At 41.9% G+C, this 22,238-nt stretch overlaps 1 protein-coding gene across 2 annotated transcripts in view; it reads right to left on the bottom strand.

The window, feature by feature from the left end:
* Positions 1-17,092, bottom strand: part of TSPAN14 (tetraspanin 14) — a 62,758-nt gene extending 45,666 nt beyond the window's left edge. The window contains exons 1-2 of one of the 2 annotated variants that reach the window (XM_005153626.2): positions 16,527-17,092; positions 504-601 (exon numbers count right to left, since the gene is read on the bottom strand). In XM_005153626.2, the coding sequence (XP_005153683.2) occupies positions 504-584 (81 nt within the window). In that variant the 5' untranslated portion in view covers positions 585-601; positions 16,527-17,092. The remainder of the gene's footprint in view (positions 1-503; positions 602-16,526) is intronic. The other variant, XM_031053029.2, reaches the window with a different exon arrangement.
* Between the last annotated feature and the right edge of the window lie 5,146 nt (positions 17,093-22,238).

Raw genomic sequence — 22,238 nt, 5'->3', positions numbered from 1 at the left:
AGAGATCAAAGACGATCTGAAAGGAGATATTAGAAAAGACTTCTCTTAACAAGGAAGCAACTCAATGTACCACTTAAGTAAGGTAGCTTTAACCTTTGTCCAAACACAACCAGCATTGAATAGCCTCCACCATGCAAAAGATGGAGGCTTTGTCAGAAACAGTAGAGACTATACTATTTTCTTCTGAAAAATCCTTTAAGCAAATATTTCCTTTCTGCTAAAAAAAAAAAACACACACAAAAAATCAACCAACCAAACAAACCAAAACAATTTTACCTTTTTACCTGCTTCTCTCCTTTATCTTCACTCAGAAGGTAAGATAGGAAGAAAGGGCAACAAAGGGAAAGATTACATAGGATAGGCTTTCTCAATTCCAAAACACCCAGGACATACCATACACCAATTTCTTTTCAGGTAAATATTTCAGCCTCTTGAACAGAGGAAGGAAGTTAGTAAAACTGAGGTATGTCTAAGCCATTCCAGTCTCTGTATTTTGTACTCACCCAGAAGACAATGTTGTAGCTGAAGAGCAGGTATTTGTACCAACAGCTGACTTCTGCATTGGAATATCGGTAATAGTGCATTTTCTATAGCACAGCGTCTGCACATAAGACAGAATGAGAATAATTAGGCAGAGAAATGTTTTAAGAATAAAAAATCTTTTTCTAGATCTCTTGTTGAGAAAGTGACCATGGTAACATGCATTGTATGACATTCAGCAGTATGTTCAAAGTCAGCTCAGAAACTTCTGCTGACTCTAAACTCCCCCTAAGTATTTGTTGCTTAATAACCCTATATTCTTTAAGCACCCTGATGTGATAACAGGAAGGGACACCCAAAAAGGAAACTAGCTATACAATTAGCCTAGAAGGTCTGCATCAGCAAGTTGACATTCATCTGTTTTCTCACTCCTTCAAAACCATTTTACTTATACAGACAGCTGCTTGGACTTATACAAACATGTAAATACATACCCTGTAGATCACATATCCACCCAACTAGTAAGATGTTAGAAGTCGTTACTTGGAAAATCTCAATGTCTACAGACTGCTAAATACAATAGGCAGTTGTACTCTATCTTTTCCACATTTCTTTACCAAGTCAGTACCCCATAAGAAGTCTTATTCTTGCAAACATTAAAAAGTTGGTCTGCTCTGCAGTTTGTTTTCTATGTTTTTGTACATTCAGTAGAGATAAGGCTCAACTGCAACTGTTGCTCAAATATTTCAGAGAACTACAGCTTTTCAGAGTACCATAACTAAACCACCTCTGCAGAAATGCCATGCATGGGAACAAAAGAACAGAGGATAAACTGTTAAACTGAGAGCTGGAGCAGGGAAGACAATGAACGCCACAGCTCTTGCATTCCAGAGAGCTGACCACAGAAGTACTGCTTAAGACAGACAAAAACCAGTTCCATATTTCAACTCTACATTCACCTTGAGGTAAATGTCACATAAAATGTCAGTTTTAAAGCTTGCAACGGAAAAGCAAGCATAGAGAATTTTTATACACCTCATAACTAAGGAAAAGGTTTCAAGGACTATCCTGGCCTGGGCATTCACAGACAGCATGCAGAAACCACGCGTACCCAGCAGTGTCTGAAATCAAGCACCATGGAATACAGGACTGAAGATCACAACCACTATTTTTGTTTTAGAAGACAGCCTGCACCTGGGTGTACAAAGAACAACCCCACAGAAAGAAAGAAGCAAACACCTGTCAACTTTGAGAATTCCATTCAATAAAAGCTAAAGCAAGCTCTTCATTGTAAGTGAAATACCAATTGTTCTCCAGGACAACTATGGAGTACTACAATCAGTGTCTTACTGGAGGAGCTTGTTTTCTGAAATCCCAACACAAACATTTCAAGCCTTGTCTCAAACTTTTTTCCCCTGAAGCTAAAACCACACAGACACAAACAGATCAAGGACACACAACAGATACCTCCAGCCCATGAGACTACAAACTATCCCAAACAGCCTTTGAGTTTCCTTTCAGAGGTCACCCAATGCCAGGATTGGCTTCCATCTGGAAACAGAGTCCTTCCTTGGTCCAGACATACCCCCTGTCCCTCTTCAAGCCCAGCCAGGAAGTTTCTTTGCTGCCCAACAAATGGAAATAGTTTTCAGAAAGGCAGAGACCATGCAGAAAAAACTAAGGAGGACAGATCTTAGTAGTTTTCTCCATTACTACTTAAAACTGTAGAATACTATATCAGAAAATCATGTGACTTCACCAAAGCAGGATTGCAAGAGGTGGACAAAGAATAATTTTGGGTTGGTTTTTTTTCTGGCTAAAATAGACTGCATGTGCACAAGAGGAATTTTCACATCATAGGTGTTATACAAATCATACTGATCCACGTAACATGAAGTAGATTGATTTGTATATAATAAAACCAGATATCACCTAAATAGCCTTCAGGCATACGTTTACCTACACAGGTTGCTTAAGATACATTACTCTAGAGTCACTAGGTGACTCCAGATCGGTGCATATGGACAGACACAATAGCAGCAGAAAAATCATTAAAAAGAAAGAATTATTCCACTTGATGCCCTACAAGATGGAGTAAAAAATTCTGTACAAGTTGAAGTAAAACTGAGTTAAGTCAGAAGCTTTTTTTTCCCCAACAGCCTCAGTAAAGGGACTGTACACACAGAATGAACCACTTGGTGGGTTCCATAGAAACAGCAGTCTGGAGAAAAAATAAAGTATATATTGTACATTCTTACAGAAACAATACCTGCAAAATTTGTCAGGCTAGAGAGTGTGAACATTCAGAATTAACACCTGAGCTTGATCTTGCCAGAGTTAGATCTTGATTTCCATACAGTTTTGACCAAATACAGAAAACAAGTGTTTTTGCCTTCCAAAACTTCACCTTGAAACAAGGTTCTAATGCTCACAGTTCATTTATAGCAAAAAAGCACTTAACCTTTGTTAAAACAAAGAAAATTGTACTTTATAGAAGCACAAGCAGTGACTGGACAGGACTTCCCTAGATGTGACCAGTCACATAAGCCGAGTTTTGCAATATACATTCCTTAAGTAGACAGTTTTTTTTCCTCATGCCCTGGTTCAGCTTTAGTTACTTACCTTTCCAACCCATCTAACTTCACAGACAACATCTTGAAATCTTACTATTAAAAGACATAGTAAAAAAAACCTTACCTAAACACTACTCTCCTGTTTTTCTAAGCCTGCATCTGAGAGAACAAAAGAGAAGGAATGAACACTTGGCTCTTCTAATTTCTTCTCAGCCTCTAGCCCCAGTGGAAATTTTTGTTTCAGTACTCAGTAGTCATACACTTATTCAAGACAGTAAGTCTGATGGGTCTGGGGAAGAGGGGAAGAAAAGGAGACACTAGAGACAACAGCAGAACCCCACTAATCTGAGCAAAGTCCAAGACTCCATTTGCATCAATTTAAAATCTGTGTTACAGCAATATACTGGCTGCCAGCTCAAGCACATTGTCAGTGTGGCTCCCAGGCTGAAAGTCAAAAACACAGCACTGCACCAGCTACTAAGAAGGAGAAAAATTACTGCTACTGCTGAAACCAGGACAGACATTCTCTGGATACAGGCACACAAATGCCTTCACCACTGTTCTGCCTGTCTCCCTGTGAAAATCAGGATCCCATCAAAAGACAGAGGCACTAACTGCAAAATGTACACACTAGTAATATTACTCTTGCTGCTGTTACCACTACAAAAGAGGAGGCAGCAAGTGGCATGTAACTAGCATATCATTAAATTCCATAAAAATTGAGTTCTACTAAGAGGCTTAAAACTTAAGGAGACAGAAAGACAAGCATACCATTTCAGGACCTAAAATACAAACACACTCCAAAGTTTTACTCTTTGTTAGGCTGCCCTCCCTGGCACTGGGATTCAGATCCAATTGTTTCAAGTTCCAGCTTCAGTGCAACTATTCCCAGGAATTAAGAACATCAAAAGTACCCTTTACTGATAAGCACCATTCTCCACCTATCTCATCATTTTGACTATCAGCTTGCAAGACACTTCTCTCCATTACCCCATGTAACTGGTGAGATGTCCCAGTCATTTATCAACCACAGTATTTTCACAAAATGGAAAAACAAAAGGCTTTTCTTTTTTTCCATATACTTATTTTTTAAATGCTTTGAAGGGACAGGGGCCTAGTACTACCAGTACTGGTTCCCTGCTGCAGAGAAGCTCATGGCTCCAGTGACTGATGTTACCTTCTGAAACACCTGCTTATATTAAAGGAGCAGATTTGACTTACTCTCTTTGCTTATCCTCATCAGGAGTCTTTTAGTTCTTCTTGATGGACCACCAAACACTATATGGAGGAGATGCTTACTACTGGTGTGGGAGTGGCATTCTGACACAGTAAGTTCAAAGTGTAGGCATGTCTGACTTTTTCCCCTAACCCTACAAATAAACAGACTAGGCAATCCACTCAAGGCCAACAGCCACCTTCCCTGTGTTTATACTAAAACCAGTCATGTTTCCTAATACAGGAGGCATCTGTTAGCAGTCTAGAAATCTGCTACATCAGTATTTCATTTCACTTACATCACAGACTACATAACCATCGTAAGGCAATACTACAAACCACTTGGAAGATTAAAGTAGGCAGCATAGACTAGCAACTTTCTCTGCTGTTTCAGATAAAGCAAGTCATATTGTGTCAGCTGACAGTTTATCACCCACTCATGACAACAGGAGGTTTTAGACATTAAATAGAGCACTGCTGCTTTAGTAGAAGATAAAATTTTGTCTTGGTGTTTACAGCTTTAGTGGGGAGAGCGGAGGAAAAGCAGTTGTTTATGGAGAGGTTACTCTCTTTTCCAAAGCATTTCTACACCCACAGATTCTACTCTTAACTCCAAAATGCTACAGCAGTGATATTCATAGTCATTGGATTTTTACTCTCCTAAAACAGAAAGGTGTGATAAATAATCTAACTTGCATATGCAGGGAAATCCTCACAGATATTAATTCTAGAACAAGAACAACCGGAACACTAATGCACATATCTAGATCCAGGTCCACAGGTCCTTTTGACCTTCAGACAGCATTAGCTTTACAAGGAAGTAAAGGATTTCAGTATGACTTTATGTACGTTGTACTGAAATTCCAGGTTCAGCCAGTACTGCCACCATATGCAGTCCTGATCCCCTTCCTTCCCAAAATCCACAACCATTAATCATCCTATTCAGTGGAGCAAACAATCACACAGCAAAACATGTAGCACAACTGATCAAACCTGTGATCTTGTACCATGAGCCAAGAATAAAAGAGTTTTAAGCCTTCCAACATACCTCCCCAAATGCCAGGGGTGGGCGCAGTCAAGAGGTGACAGAACAAGGACAGGAGGCCAGAAGCAGCACTAGCTTCTGAGTATGCTCATGGAAATGCACCATCCTTACAATGCCAGCAGTCTAGATCAGCACCACAAGCTACACCACACTTGAAGCTAGCGCACTGAAATGGATGAAGCTGGGGGAAGTGGGGCAAAACTTAGGCAAGAAAAAACAAAGAAGAAAATTCATTTGGTAAGCTGTTAGCTGCTCTCCTCATCATTTGCCGATACAAAGCATAAAGTCATGCAAAGCTGGTGAAGTAAACCAACGAAGTTAAAAGAACAAACTAAGGAGCAAGACTTCTTAAAATGCAGGAAGAGACATGCTTTGGACTATCATTTGTTGTGTTATGACTACTTAATTCCATTTCTCCATCAACAGCAAATCTGTATCAGAAGATACCAGTTCATTCATTCAAGACATGGTGCCATTCAAAATAACTGTCATATTCTTTGAAGGTGCCCAATCAAGGGTAGGGGGGAAGAGGGGAGAGAGTTGGAAGACTTATCCCTTACCAGGGATAGTTGATAGATTTTCTCAGGATCTTCTGAAAACAGAGCAATTAAGAGGCACCTACAGACTGCTCTTCTCATATCCCAGGGAGAAGCTGGCCGCTGAAGCAATCTTTATGTTCAGTACGACACCTGGGTTCTAGGCATCAAATCTTCATGTGTAAGGACTAAGCTGGTGCACCCCAAAGGCAAGGAAAACTGTCAGGATTTGGAGCTCTCACACATTCCTGGAAACAGGGACAGTCTTTCTGATGACTCAGGAGCTCACTGCAAGCGCCATCTCTATTTTTGCAATTGTGTCTTCAAGGAACTCTGACTGGGGCCTCACCAAGTAAAGACAAGCTTCTCTTCAGGAGCACCAGTACAACGTATCTACTTCTGCTGCAGTCTAGAAGCAAAGCCAGACTGGTTTCTTAAGACATCTTTTTGTAGTGTGCTGAAGACTCAAAGTCCTCAAAGTATCTGAGGAATATTTCAAGCACATGCTGCTCCAATGCAAACTTTACAGAACTATCTCTTGGAACAGATCCCTATCCATTTTCAGCTTTCGGTGACTGGGCTTTATTCACTACAGCACAAACTGCAACTTTGAAAAACTTTGTAAGGAACAAACACCAGCGCTCCTGAACCCAAAACAAGGAAGCAGTGATTCAGCTGAGCTCCACTCTGGCTCTCAAGACAACTCACTCTGAAGTTACACATCTGCTTTTGCTCAAGACACTACTTTTACATGGATGAACTGCATCTGAAATACCATGTAAGAGTACTCTGAATTTAAGACTAGCACTCAGAATATTGACATCTTAAATTCTGAAAAATAATCTCTGTGGGCATCATTTGTTACCCTCTTGTGAACTGCTCACTTGACTAACATCACAAATAATCTGGCATAAAAATTCTACACTGCACAACTGGAGCTGTTTAAGCTATCACCTGTTATTGACACTGAGATGAGGTACAATTTTACTCATCTATCCACTGTACGTTACTAGGTTTATGCTACTTCTGCTTCACCAGCATAAGTTTCACTGAAGTAATGAGGAACAGATAAAGTCTTTCCACTCCAACATACAGCAGCTCCTGACAAGGCACTGAGTAAAACACAGATCTCTTACCTAGTTAAGGGAAATCTGCTCCAAGCACCTGACTGCAAACAAAATATACACTCCATATTCTGACTTAAAACAAGAGACAGCACAGGCACCAGAAAGAAACCTAAACATCGCAAGGAAATAAGAGTCTGAAAGCCAGCACTCATCCAAACATGAGCAAAAGACAGAAGAGAGAAAGACCATTCTGTAAGCTCTCAGCCTCTCTATTTGATATTTAATTGCAGGCAACAGCAGGAGGACAGGGGTGGGGCCTTCACTGACCTTATCTTCAAAAGCACTACAGGCTAACCCATGTTTATTCAAGTTAAAACTCAAATCACACCAGAATAAGTGAAACCAACATTAGACACTGTCACTACAGTTCAATGGATGGCTTATCAGCGAAACACACAGAAGCCCATCAGTCATTCTGACCGGGAGTTTATTCACTCGAGACCAAAGCCTGTCAAAACAAGTAGCCAGAATAATCTTAACTGATCAAAACTTCTTGGCTGCTTCCCACTGCCTCTCATGAAAGCAGATACATTCACACTCCCTATAACACCAACAGCAACAAGGCAAAACTTATGGTCTCAAATTAAAGCAAGCACGTAATTTGACTTTTTGCCTTCATTCCAATAGAAGGTTTTGGAACCCTTATGAAGTATTTTACTTGAGAAGCCAGAACTTCCAGTTTGGGGAATAATTTTATTTCTATTTAGTGATCAGGGAAAAAATTTATTTAGCAATCCAATAGTAACAGAACCAATTCCAGCCATGTCTGCTCACTCCTACACCTCCATACAGACCAAAGTATTTCAGGAACAAAATGGGTCCTTCGCTTGTTATAGCACTTTATATCACAAAAATAAGTCACAACTTTGAGGAAAAAAGGAAAGAAAAAGACCAACTTTCTTTGCTGATAAATTAATTTTTTTTCCTGAGACCATCCTGAATTTTTACACATGCTGTGGCTTTCCTCCATTTCCAGGAATGCCACTTGTTCAAATCTCCAGTCACATTTCAGCCAAAAAGGATATCCATTTTCTTTTTTTTTCATAAGAGAGAAAAACAGCAAACTAATTATAGTAATATATACTAAAGAAATCTCAAGCATATAATTTGTTTTGTGGTTTGAGGAGGGTTTCTTGCTTACAGTATAACATGCAGTCTGTCCACGTCCACACTGTATTTCTTAGCCTTTACACTGAATGTTCCTGCATATAAACACATGTTAAGTATAATTAAATATTTTAAAAATTTAAACCAGATCAAGGTATCTCTAAGTTAAAAAAGGAATACCAACATTGATATCTGATCTCTTGTAATGAGCATGCTAAGAAATAAATGCATGTACAGTACTAGTTACATTCACCAGTTGTTCTGGTTAAATGCTGTTTTCATGTCATGGAGACATGATGTGGGGCTGAATCCAGACCCCACCACTCCCCCATTCCCACCCCAAGTAACAGGACCCATGCTTTCAAACACCGGGGGAACACTCATTCCAAATGTGGCAAACCCTCCCTGCACCAGGAAATGCTGCTTACTGGGGGCACAGGGTGTTAATGCATGATGGGTCTGGGGAAATGCTTTCAACACTTGCTTTCTTTTGCTACCCCTCCACCTTGCACACCACCTGCATTCTTAACCCAGGAGACCTTATTTCACCAAAGCTGCTGCAGACCAAGCCCATGTTTGAACAACTCCAGCCCTTCCCCCAAGAGCCAGTGCTCAGGCAGGTTGTGAGAAACCCTTGACTATCTCACTGGAAGACTACATCCTCCCCAGGGGAAGGAGGAAAAACAGGCTTTCCACCTCTTAGGAGTATGCCAAGAACAACAGTGTCATTAGGAGATCAGGGCAGCAAATGCCGTGAAGTGAAAGTGTTGGAGCTCTTTCCAATGCAGACCTCAGTCTGCAACAGCTAACAGATGCAATAGCTAGCAAATGCACCAGGGGAATTAGAAGGTACAGAAGTTAGACACAAACACATCCTAATCTGCACCTTTAATAAAAAAAAATGGCAAAAACCCAAATAGCTCGAAATGGAACAAAAAAAAAGTGGGAACACAGGAAACTGCCATCTTAACAGGCTGACTGGTTACAGAAGCTGCACAGCTCAGAAGAACCAAACAACACCTTCCCTTCTCACTTGTTCCTCCTGGACAAAATGTTTCAGTTAAAGTCCCTCCTGCTTTGCAGAAGCAGACCGCTGCTATGACCACTTTGTCAAAATACTCTTTGCCACCTCAGCATGCAGCTGAGCAAAGCTCTCTTCTTGTCTTCTGAGTCATCTCCCTAAATTGCCTAACCATTAGTTTCAAGTCAACCAACTTTCGATGAACCGTCCTCCTCCACAGCTTGCCATGCAGACAAACTGAAGTAACTTAATACTCTGCTGTTTTGTACCCTTTATTATATATAGCTACACCACTGTATTCAAATTCCACTCAACATTAAGTTTTTCCCTCAGCACCATTTAACAACAAATTAAAGGGAAAGAAATGGGCATCAAGAGAATCAGCTCTATATCCCAGCAGTCAGAAGGCTGCTGTTGCATGAAGACTATAGTCCAGTCCAACGACTCAAGGTATCTTTCTTCAAATAGAAGCTACTTGAGGCTATTCCCTTTGTTTTCTGTTCCAGGAGTTTCTAAATGCCAGTGTACATGTTTCAGCACTGATATTATGCCCCGAAGCAAAGAGTTGATAGCTCTTGCCAAGCAGAACAAATCATGTTCTTTTTTAAATATTAAAATTCACAGCATTCTGTGAATCCTGAATATTGTGCTTCATTCTGTTTTCTGTAGCTGTGGCTGCTGCAATTGGAAGCTGCCTTGTTACCTCTAAATCCATCAATTATTTAAAGAAATCACCTTTCCAGAGAGGTTCAAGTATCAATTATTTAGTCTTTGAGCAGGAAGCAAAAAAAATTCAAAACAGGAAAAAAGATTTCTGGGAAGGGCTGTAGGGGCACATGAACAAACCTGGGTTTGTACACTACACAAGCCAAAATAGAACAAATCACAAAAAAGCCAAAAACTCATACACACAGACAATCTCAGCAAGTGCCTAATACTGTTAGTGCCAAAGGAAGATCCCCAACATCATCAGGGGGCTTCAGCACAGGTCTTCACGTGGAAGACCTATATCAATTTGTTATGAATATCTGCTCTCTAGACTAGGAATGTAACAGAGAGAAGCTCTTTTTTAGTACCAGGACAACATTCAACAACACTTACTTCAAAGATAAAGCAAAGCCATATGCTTATTATACCCTTGCCTTTCACATTCAGGTTCAGATCAAGTCATACTTAATATTTTCAGCTTTTGCACATGCTTCTAAAGACAAAGGCACAGAAAACCAGACTCCACTGTCAATTGTCTCAAAGATTGGTATGAGAAGCTGAGATGGAATTCCACCTATCTTGTCTCAGAGATGAGTGAGATAAGACTCTTCCATCCATTGGCGAGGAGAAAGGAGTGAGGAGATGAATCGGGACACCACCATCCACTGCCTGAGGGATGAATGGGAAAGAGCTAAGGCTCTTGCCCTCCATTACCTGGAGGACTGGTGCAAGGAATTGCTATCCATTTTCCCAAGAATTGCTGCAGACAGGTGTGGGGAGACACATGCAGTTGAAGAGTTGGATGCAAACCAGGAAAAGTAGTCCACCAGGAACATGTAATACGTGACATGAAGAACAGATGTACTCCCACCAACTCATTATAAAAGGGGAAAAAGGTAATCACTAAAGGGCACATGGCCAGGGAGCCATTGCCATGAAAAGAACGACTCCAGAAGGACACCTCCATGAGGACACTCTCCACTGATGACTACCACAAATCCTGAGGGGCACACTCCATGAGGGCAACTCTGTGAGACACACTCCACGGGGTACCTTCAAGGGGACTCCAGAAGGATGTCTCCATGAGGACACCCACTGCCAACGGGCCTCTGGGGGACACTCTGCTCCGAAACTAACTACAAACCCCAAAGAACTACCACCACCAATGATAATGACGACAGATCACTGGGATACCTCTGGATCCACAATGGTGATTTTGTCTCTCTCTCTTGCTGCACCCTGAATCCTTGCTTCATTTTCCATCCTTTTTCCCATCTGTCCTATAGCTATCCCCTTTATTACAATAATTTCCTTTTTTGACAGTAATTGTCCTCTTGTAATAAACCAACTAATTGATTACGGTATTTGACCTCATCTGTGTCTTAATTTCACTCTTGAGATCATGAAACAGGGTCCGGCACTGGGGTTTTCTCCAACTGGACCCTGACAACGTGTAAGCAGCCACTCTGCTGAAGAACAGAAATTCTTTCACTTACACGCATCATGTACGAGCTGTACTACAAGGAAAGAGAGAAAACACTGTTGCTTTGCTCCCAAAAAGGAAGAGACGGAAACACCAAAGCAAAACAAGCGGTGGTCTCCTCCAAATGGGCTGAGGCACACTTTGAACCAGAAAGGAAAATAAATTCCTTTTCAAACCTGCAAAGAGTCCTGGGTTTGGATACCATTCCTCTGTGGTCAGCATATTTTATTTGCATTTGCTAAAAGTTTTCTGCATAAGTGGTAACAGAATAATCAAGCAGAAAAATACTTCTCTCTCAGAAGGCTTAAATTCAGAGATTTTGGTCAGACTGGTAAAGAAGGTCAGCAAAACCCTGGCCATAGAAGTCAGCAGTTTCAACTGCAAACATTGCAATCCCTTATCTCATCAATATTTGAAGATTGCTGTTTTCTGCAGGTTAAACCCTCACCTGTGATACACCTAAAACAGAAGAATTTACCAACAATGATTTTACAGCTTACCAACCATACTGAAAACAGGTTTTGTTCAGTCATCCAGAATAAAGCTGTTTTACAATGCAAAAAAAAAAAATTAAATACAAGATGTTCAACTACATTTAAGTAATTAAATTGTGTCTGTTTCAAAATTAAGTCATCTGAACCTAGATGTTTAATTCCCCTGCTCCTCCTTTTTTGATTGCTAGATTAAAATCAGATCTCAGACTTTTGGGGGGAACCCAAACTACTGAACTTTAAAACTATCTAACCTTGATAGGCTTCACCTTGATCATCTCTAACACTGTCATTAACCTTTCCTTTAAGAGATGCTTTTGGCTGAGCAAGAGCCAAAGGGTCAAGGAGAAGGATTCTGTTCCTGCCCAAGCTGTGCTACCCTCACATAAGCTACCAATGCTACAGCTCTAGAAAAGCTGTAGATTTTAGGACTCTGCAATACTAATGAGTAAGACATAAGACTGTCCTTTGGACATATAATCAGACATCACCTGGAAAAGGACCATTTCTTAACTCCAACGTAGCAATAGCCTGCAAAATTCTCTGAAGTGATTCTTGTTTGAGGGTTTCATTTTTCTGAGGTACTTGAGTGTAAAGCAATATAAGAACCACGGCATGTCCACAGATTTTGTGAATTGCAGCCTGTTAGCCCTAGAAATACACCATAGATGCCAAAGTACAAAAGCCTGTTCTACCAGACACAGGAAGTTTTGACCCAGGAAGCCAGTGTAAAGCAGAATGGCACTAAAAGCCCACAAAATTCACGTGAGGCATAAATGTCTCCTTTGTCTGGTGTCTGAAACCCACATACTTTACCATACCCTACCCAAGTGGAGGGTTTGTTTTGGTGTTTTTTTTTGTAAAAGCAGAAAAATTACATAAAGGGAGGATCTGTAGAACAGTTTTCACAATAGCTCTGTGAACTCCAATTCTCCCACACACACCTCACTGAGATTTCTAATGTAACACAGTAAGATTAGAACAAGAGTTTAATTTATTTGAGAACAATAGTTTAATTTACTTGTGCTAAGCAGTGATCAAATTGTACTACCCAAAACACACAATGGGAACCTTGACAGAAGACTATGAGAATTAATTGTAGGACTAGCCACACACTATAGTTTCATAAGCTACATATAACTACCCTCTAAGAAAATCAGAGGTCAGCCTCAAGACAAAACACAATCTATAAGGGATATATTCCTCAGTTATTCATTAGAAATTAGTTTACAATTTCTTCACACAGATTATCTAACACACTTGCATCTGGACATAACCAAATTCTTAACACACCATGTCAACAACCTTCTTGCTACATGTAAGAGCAAAAAGTTAAATCTTCAACACAAAAGACAATCACATAATCACAAGGGTTGGAAAAGATCCTCTGGACATCATCTAGTCTGACACCCCCCCCATGGCAGGGTCACCTATTGCAGGTTACACAGGAACACATCCAGGCAGGTTTTGAATGTTTCCAGAGAGGGAGACTCCCCAGCCCTCATGGGCAGCCTGCTCCAGTGCTCTGCCACATTCAACATAAAGAAGTTCTTCCTCATGTCTAGGTGAAACTTCCTGTTTCAGTTTATGGCCATTGCTCCTTGTCCCGTCACTGGGCACCACTGAAAAGAGCCTGGTACCATCCTCCTGGCACCTACTTTTGAGATACTGATACACATTAATGAGATGCCCTCTTAATCTTCTCTAGACTTAACAGGCAAGGCTTTCACAATGTCTCCTCATAAATGATGCTCCGGAACCTTAATCATGCTTGTGGCCCTCCACTGGACCCTCCCCAGTAGCTCCTTTTCATTCTTGTACTGATGGGCTGAGAACCGGACACAGTACTCAGATGTGGCCTCACAAAGGTCGAGTACAGGGGGAGGATCACCTCCCTTGACCTGCTGCCACACTCCTCCAGATGCACCCCAAGACAGCGTTGGCCCTTATGGCAGCAAAGCCACACTGTCAGCTCACAGTCAACTTACTGCCTACCAATACTCCCAGGTCCTTCTCAGCTGCAGTTTGCCCAATTAGATAGCAGTTTAGGGCTCAAACAAAGGGGACATGTATGCCTTATGTGAATCAAGAATGCTTTTACTTGTGGGCTTTTCTGAAAGTGTCCCAGTTAGATAGCATTTTAGGGCTTGGAGGGAGGGCTTTTTATGATCCTTTCATTATGCATTACAAAGCTCAAAGGCAGAAAAATGTAAGCCCAGAACATAACCCATTTCAGTCCTGTCAGGTATGTTACCTACATGAAGGCTCTTGCACAGACACTATTCCTAACAAAAAAATGTATTTGTTTTTCTTTCTTTTCTGCCACCCTGCCTCCCCTGTGCAAGGGGACAAGGAAGAGGGTTTAAAAGAGGCTTTAAACAGGCAAACAGCACAAGATTAATTATTCTACAATGCACTAAATGTCATGCAAAGCCTATGCCCAGAGCCAAGATGACAACTCAGTTTAGCCTTGTGAGGTTTCCTCTGATTTGGTCTTTCTTACCTGGGGACTGGAAAGAACAGTAACACAAAGGAATCTACAAATGAAGCTGAGTCAACTTACACTAAATAAAAATCACATAGAGCACACACCAGACAGAGGAGTAACTTTTAATTATTCTGATTTAGTTCTAGACCTTACCTTTTAGCAAGTTCATCTACGAGCAAAATCAACAAAAGCAAAATGACAACCATGTAACTTACTTGTACATTGGTTTTCCACAGTATTACAAATGCACTTCCAAACTTTTGGGAAACTACTTCAAAAAACTATTGTTTCAGTGGCATGGTAATTTTGAATATGAAAATTTTCTAAAGCACAAGTGATATTACTATATTTGTTCCAATCCACCTCACAAGAACAGAGCTAAGACATACATCACACCCTAAAAGTACCCTCTTCCCATGTCATTAGCCAGAGGATAAAGAACACTTATTCTATCAACAGAGATGTCCTGTGTTTGTTTAAAAATACAACAAAAATACCCAAAAGCTGTGAAGCATTTTCCCCTCCATAGCTCATTCCTACTTTACACCAATGACTACACCGAAGTTCCTATCTGACCCATTCTCTCCCCACACAATTCCTCTGTCAAGCAAGCAGTAGTAGCACTTTAACTATCCACATCCAAGCACTGAATTTCACACATTTATTGTAAATATGAAGTGGCTCAGGAAGTTCTAAGAACATGTGAGTACTGATGCTTAACTCACTGCTGGAGATAGCCAGAAAGGAATCAGCATCCCACCGAGCATTTCGGAACAAGACATACTCTGTAATTCCATTCTCTAGGAGCTGGTTTCCTTCCATTTTATTCCAGAGCTCTAGGTCAGAAGCTTTATGTCCCAATAACAAAAAAAGACAGAAAGAAACAAAGAAACAAAGAAAAAGAAGAGAAAGGCTGTACTGGAAAAATCTTATCCTGCCAGTTATCCTAAAATAACCTTCCCTCCACTACCATCACCTTTCAGGCCCTATAAGGAAACGAAAATCAACATAAATAACTTACTTTTACAGCTTGGTGGCTTTTTTGTTTGTTTGTTTTTTTAAACAGAAAGGCTCAAAATGAAACCACAAAGTCTACATGAAGTATGTGAAGTAAAGTTAGATGTACGCTTAACAACCTTATGCACATAATCTGGAAGTGTAACGTCGCGGTTTGTTCCACACACACAAATACAGTACTGAAGGTAGGCAGGTATTACATCACAGGTCCTCTGTTATACCAAGCATTTTGAGCTTCACCTAAACCCTCTCCCTAGAAATGCACAAGGGCCATTCCCTTCCTTATAAAAAAGGTTTACAAAGGGAATAAGAAACAAAACCCAAAACAAACCACACCAACACTTTCTCCACATGAACAGTGCAAAGATATTTCACTTGAACTCTTCTCATAGGGTCTGTATGTAGCGGCTTCTCAGCAGCGCTCTGTAGTGGTCACAGACCAGAAACAAGACATTCACCTGAACCTAAAGACAACCAGGTAGAACGTCAATGACCAAACAGGAACTGGTGATATGACAACTATCCAAACACCATTCCTGGGAACCCTCAGGAGCCGAAACAAGCCGGCAGTTCAGCGCGGCCTCGGCTCGCCTCTCCAAGCCTCACCTCAGCGGCCAGGCCTGTTTCGGCAAGCAGGAGAAAGGGTGTCAGAAAGGTTCCTCGCTAACACAGCTCGCACTCAATTAAAGTTAAAACAATAATAAACAAAAGTTACAGGCCTCAATTCTTATAAGCACAGGACACTTGCTTCTCCTAAGCGCAATGCCTGAACTGAGAGGCTAGCAGCAGCCGGGGGGCCGGCGAAGTAAGGACCAGCCAAAATCCGCCCTGCGGCTGCAGTACCCCGAAAGGCTTTTTAAAAGATTAGGAAACAAAACTGTTTTTGTCCCTCGTGACACCTCACTGAACTCCGCGTGTACTCCCAGAGGAAGCCTCGCCCGGCCTCTCCGGCTTCCTTTAACGGACAAGGACAATGGCAAAACCTCACCGTCTTAGGGAAACTTGGAAGCCGGAGGGCTGCTGCCCGTCCCGAAGGAGGGCAGTCGAGCAGGGCTTACTCCCCACCCGGTCCAATGGCTGATAGCTCTCAAAGAACACTGCAATAGATAGCCATGGTCCAGGGGAAATCAAAATGCCTGTGCTTAAAGACGAGGGGCAGAAAGGGGCATTTTGTGACCCGTGACCCCCGGCTCAGGGGGCTACAGGGGATGCCGGCCCGGCGCGCAGGAACTCACCAGGGGCAGCAGCCTGCTCACTCGCTAAGTTTCGCCAAGTTGGGCGGGGGGGTCAGGCGGCTGTCGGTGTAACCGGGGCTCCCTCCACTGCCTCGGCTAGTCCATGGACACGGCGTGGCAACACCCGGAAACCTCCCCGCGATAAGGGTACCTCTCTGCAGAGCCGAGCCGCACTCCCGCTGCCGTGCTCGCACCGGCGGCCAGGAAGCGCGGAAATGCACGCCCGCTCCTCCGGCCACGCCTGCTCCCCACACGCAGCCGTGCTTCACACAAAGGGGACGCACGGGAAACACAGCTCTTCCTCCAGCCCCACAGGGTCCGGCAGGCCTCCCAGTGGCTTCTCCGGCTGCGACATCCACAGGCACCCTGGGAGGACCCCCGAGGCCTGGCGGAGCTGCGAGCGCGGAGGCCCCCGTCCCAGCGGCAGGAAGAACCGTCCTTCACGCTGCCGCTTCCCCTCGGGCTGTGTCCGCAGCCCCCTCCGGCGGCTTAGAGGGCCGTGGCCTCCACCGAGGCTGTCAGCTTCGGTTATTCTGAGCTAGTTTTGCTGTCGACATGGCCGCGTCTCCCACCCTGCAGAAGAGAAGCGCAGAACCGGCCTGCCCCACGCCCCGCCCTGGGCTGAGGGAGCTCGGCAGGGTGCTTCCTGCGGCCCGTGCCCTCAGCCGCGTTTGTTCCCAGCCCGAGGGCAGCACTCTCAGGGTGATAGTGAAGGAGCGATCGAGCTTTACTTGAAAAGCCAGAAAGTGAGAAGAAAACAACAAAAAAAGAATACCCCGAAAAGTATTTTAATTCTTAAAGCGTCCTCGGGCTTTTAAATTTCTCTTTCGAGGTGCTGGGAATATAGGAGGGTGAGGAGAGAGGAGCTGAGTCGTGGTTTTTAAACCCATGTGCTGAGCAAGTGATAGCTCACACCTGAGGTAGTCTCTGCCTGGCAGTTGGAAATGCCCTCCCCTTCCCTCTCTAGCTTAGCTCCTAACTTCCAGGCACTGCTCCTCATCCCATCTATTCTGTACCTAATGATCTCTCTTGGCACAGGGAAACAATTCTGTCATCTTCATTCTCTTCCTCATATAAACTTTTCTGCAGTGCCTCACTAACGATGAAAATACATTTTGTGCAGGAAGGCAAAGCTACACTAAGGAAGGCAGTTCCACACCAGAGGCATTCTCACATTTACTACACTTCAGGGCTTGGCTTCATTCGCTTCATCTTCTTCAGGGCTTGGACTTTGGGTCTTCCTTATTTCCCCTAGATCAGGGGTGCTGCTCACCGAGACAGCAGCGTTCCCACCAGGCGCTTAGCTGAAGGGTGAAAGGAACTGTTGAGCAATAAAACTGTGTGAGCTTATTAGTTCTCTTGTGTGATAATTCTTCACTAGGTCAAGGAGGACAAAACCAGTGTAGAATTCATATGGAATAAATGGACAGTTCCCTTCATCCACACCCATCTGAAGTCAGAGAACACAGCAGTGTGTATGTAACCCACCCACTGGTCACATTAGCTAAATCTCTTCTCTTGCTTTCCATGCAGTTGTTCAAATGAATGTTTTTTTAAAGGGGGATGGGCAGGAGATGTCCCCAAGCTTGGTCAAGGTTTCTTGGAACCGAAGTAAATGTAATTGGCTGGTAAAGCTGGAAGAAGATGCTAGAAGAATAACCTGAGTTTTAGAAAGGATCTAAGTAAGGAAGGGGAGCTAGGAAAGGTCAGTCAGTCATCAGGTGGCAAAAAGAGCCCATCTCAAAAGAACCTAAGTCATCTTACAGAGCACCGAGTCACACTGCCAGAAAGTCCAGAACCAAGACAGAAAGCTCCAGTGTGCTGCTTCTCTAAGAGATGAGAAGGTGGAGAGTGCAATTGTAACTGCAGGGGGGTTAGAACTGGATGATCTTGAGGTCCTTTCCAATCCTAACTATTCTATGATTCTATGATTCAGCAAGGGAAATGGGAAATTTCAGGGAGACTCAGCAGCCTTACGATATAAGGACTGTGGAATTAAGAAGGGCATTCATCAGTCAAATCAGGTTCTCTTCTCTTTAAAGTATTCTCTTAAAATGGTGTTAGCAGTTCACAGAGTAGTTGAATTATTCATTGTTAGCATGGAGATAGTTCAAACTATGTCCCATGTATTTACCTGTGATGTTATCTCTGTTCTATGTCCTTCACTGTGTTGCCAATAAGGGTAAAAATTTAAACCATTAAAGAAGAATTATCTAAGTGCTAGGGCAAATTGGAAACCTCCTAAAAGGCAGTCACTTCAACAGTAAAAGGGTGTAGTAATACCACAGGAATGAAAATAGAAAGTCTGATTTTTTTAGTGACTTTGTGCAGGCCAATGTTTGTGTATGTTTTGTCAAAGCTGTTTCCTCTGACCAAGACATTTCCTGAAATTAATGACTGATCTATTATGAGGAGTAGCTGGTGGAAAATGGCATGACCAGAGCTACTCACCAATTCCACTGTATCTGTTCAGCATTATCATCAAACACAACGTTTCAGTGGAAATTCTTATTTATGCAGGGAGGTTGCTGGAAGTCAGTTGGAATTATCATGTAGTTTCGATAAATACAAGGTTAAGAGAGAGGTGCGTGAAGGGGGGAAAAGTCCACAGAAGCTACTGAGAGATCTTAAATGACTGCAAAGAAATCAGTAGATGGATCTGAAAGAGAAAGTAGAACTATTTTAGGAAAATACTTTATAAAATTTTAGAGATCAATTAGAAGAAGGATAAATTATGATTCAACTATTTAGGTATCAAATAAAACGAGAGTGGAATAGACAATAAGCAATTTAACTTTATGCGTCGTTTCCGCAATATTTTTTCCATCTCCATGGCTCCCTCTGCTGTTACCAAGTGGCTATTGCACCTGTCTACTCTCCTCCATCAGCGTCTGACAGAAGCCTGGGGGATAAAGGAAGCCTGAAACCGTAAACCATTGGTAAGAGTAACAGTAAGTCTGTTAATAATTTATCCCCCCCCCACTCATTTAAAAATGTCTATATACCACAGACAGCACCATTCAATACAGTATATTCTTCCTTTTAGCTCCTTATTTTAAAAGGAAAACATCCACATAAGTAAAAAGATGGCAGGAGTATGTGTTTCTTCTAACAACTTTCTTCCAGGTTAATCGGAATCTATTGTGGTCCATTCCTGGCATCTTTGTTATGCAAATCTTTTACTGCAGAAAATAACCCTCGGATTTAGTGCTGACCTTCGCTTTGGCTGGGGTAGCAGTGACATCCAGTGGTTCAGGGAGAAAAAGATTTGCTCTTTTCTACCACAGTGCATTACAGGAAAGGCATCAGAGAATGGCAGGGATGCCTTGGCACTTCTCCTTGTGGATATTCGCACCAACTGCAGGCAGTCTGACAGCCGTGGAAATGGATAACCCACACTGGGAAACAAGAAACAGAAAATACCCTTTAAGACAGACTATATTTCTAATGGCTTTAAAATGACATCATCACTGCTAGGAAATGCAATCGGTATTTTTAAAAGTTCAAGTGAAAAGCACCTTCCTGTATTACATCTACACCATTGATTTCACAGCATTTTCTATTTTTTTTCCCAAACCTGTTTCTGCACTGAAAAAAGGAGGATGGACATGCTTACAAACACGGGAAAGTCAATTGAAGAGAAATTACTACAGGGGAGGTTTGTTTCTCAAGTCAGAATAAGCAAACTTTAAGTTATTAAAGTTTCCAGTAACCAGCTGAATGTTGAACTGTGATGTGATATTTGATGTACTGAGGATTTAGAGTTTGTGTACATGTTGTGTTAAAAGGAAAAAACACCCCAAGCAAAACAAAACAGATGCACACAAGGAACTGAGCCAGCAGAGGTAGCTGTTGGTACAACAAAATCAACAATTAAATAAATTAGTTTTTAATAACATTCCATATTTAAAGAAGAAAATATTTTTAAACCCAGATAGTCAGACCTCACAGTCTCCAGCATCAGAAATTCACTTGTTCCTCCTTTACTATTTTGCTGTCTTTTTTATTTCTTTGAGACCACCTATTTCCAATTCCTATTAACTGCTCCTAAGCACCATGTATTTTTTTGTCAAGAGGGAGTTCAGGAAGGATGAGTCAACTCCAAAAAAGTCCCAAGGTTAGTTTAAACCCAAACCCAAACATTTATTAGTAGTAATTCTTCAGAATGTTTTCAACTACCAGTTGGAACTTTTGTGATTCCAAATTTTCACTTGATCTCTGACTGACCAAAAGACAGGGTTAGAGAACTTCAAAATGTGGGTAAGCTTACTTAACTTTCAAATCAAGTACACTGGCCCACTACCTGTTTAGGGGAACTATTGCTATTAGCAGTAAGAAAACACACTCTTCCAAATCTGTCTAATGAGTTACAGTATGTATGTCTTTGCTGAAACTGACAGAACAGAGAACTTTTAGTCTCCACGAGAATTTTAATAAACATGCTCAAAAGGACTTCACAGTTCTTTCCAAAAATGTTTCTACAGTAGAAGAACATTTCATCTTGTTGTAGCATTACTATGTTTAACAGCCATTATACTTCAGCTAAACATTCTAAATGCTGGACGTGATGGCTTCCTGCTTCTGCTTCCAAGATGGTAAAACACAGTCCCCTTTGGGTCAGCTAAGAGCAACACTGCAACCCTGCGTGTGTCATCTTTGTCATTGTCCGGGACTTTCAGCAGTCTGACTGACAGAACCAGTGCCCAGTTCTGTTAGAGTGGTTGGAATACAATTATGTGTACGGAAGATTGTAAATAGATGCTCTCCAGATTTAGCAGGGTTCTAAAGGCACTTCAGTTTATCTTGTATTTCCTGGAATTTGTCTGGCTTCCATCCTATTCTCCAAGGACTGTTTATGTCTTTCACATTTCATGTTTATGTGAAAGGCATAAACAGCCTTTGGAACAAGGCCTGAAATCCAGGTCTAAGATCAGTAACTTCTTTGCCTGTCTCTATATGCAAGATGTGTTCTCTGGAAATGGCAAAGCTTTCCAGTTCCCACTGGAAAGAAAAGTCAAAACTCTACAGGAGCCATGATCCAGAAATCTATTGGAAGCAAGATTTCTGTAATTAATTGCATTTTGCAACTAAGAAACAGTAGCTCACACCCATTTCTTTCAGCATGTTTCCTATCGCACTCCACAGTAACAATACGCCTACTGCAGACAAGTGGACACTTATACAATGCTTTGAACTTTGCAGGTTTGTAGAGTTTTAGGTGCCTTGTGTCAGGCAAGCACTCACGATATGGATACTTCCTTTCAGTGCTAAAACCCAGGACAAAAAAGCCCTCAAGCACAACTTTTGGCAGTTGCCTGGCTGCTCTGGATGCCATTCAGAGGAGCCCACCTCCAGTCTCTCATTTTATGTCTTCAAGCACCCAACAGCTTCTTGACACCGTTTTATGGGCATGCTTACAAAAGCAGCTCAGAACATGGACAGAGACAATACATGGTTCTCTGCACCTGTCCATGATTCCTAGGGGAGCCTTTATAGAGAAAGTCTGAATTGTGCAGTCAATTTGTTGCAGACTTTGCTGCTCTACTTTCCAAACTCCTGATCCTTCATTCATCCCTCAGTACAGACAGTTAAACACAAATTTCACCTGATAGTAGCATGTGAGTCCAATTTCCCTTGTTTTCAAATGAAATATCTTGATGCATGTAAGTCACTCAAAATCTGTACTGCTAGTGTTGTTTTAGGGAACTGTGA

This window comes from Melopsittacus undulatus, chromosome 4 (assembly GCF_012275295.1).
Source record: "Melopsittacus undulatus isolate bMelUnd1 chromosome 4, bMelUnd1.mat.Z, whole genome shotgun sequence".
Lineage (NCBI taxonomy): Eukaryota > Metazoa > Chordata > Aves > Psittaciformes > Psittaculidae > Melopsittacus > Melopsittacus undulatus.
The sequence above is the reverse complement of the archived record's forward strand: the minus strand, read 5'-3'. Positions and strand labels throughout refer to the sequence as shown.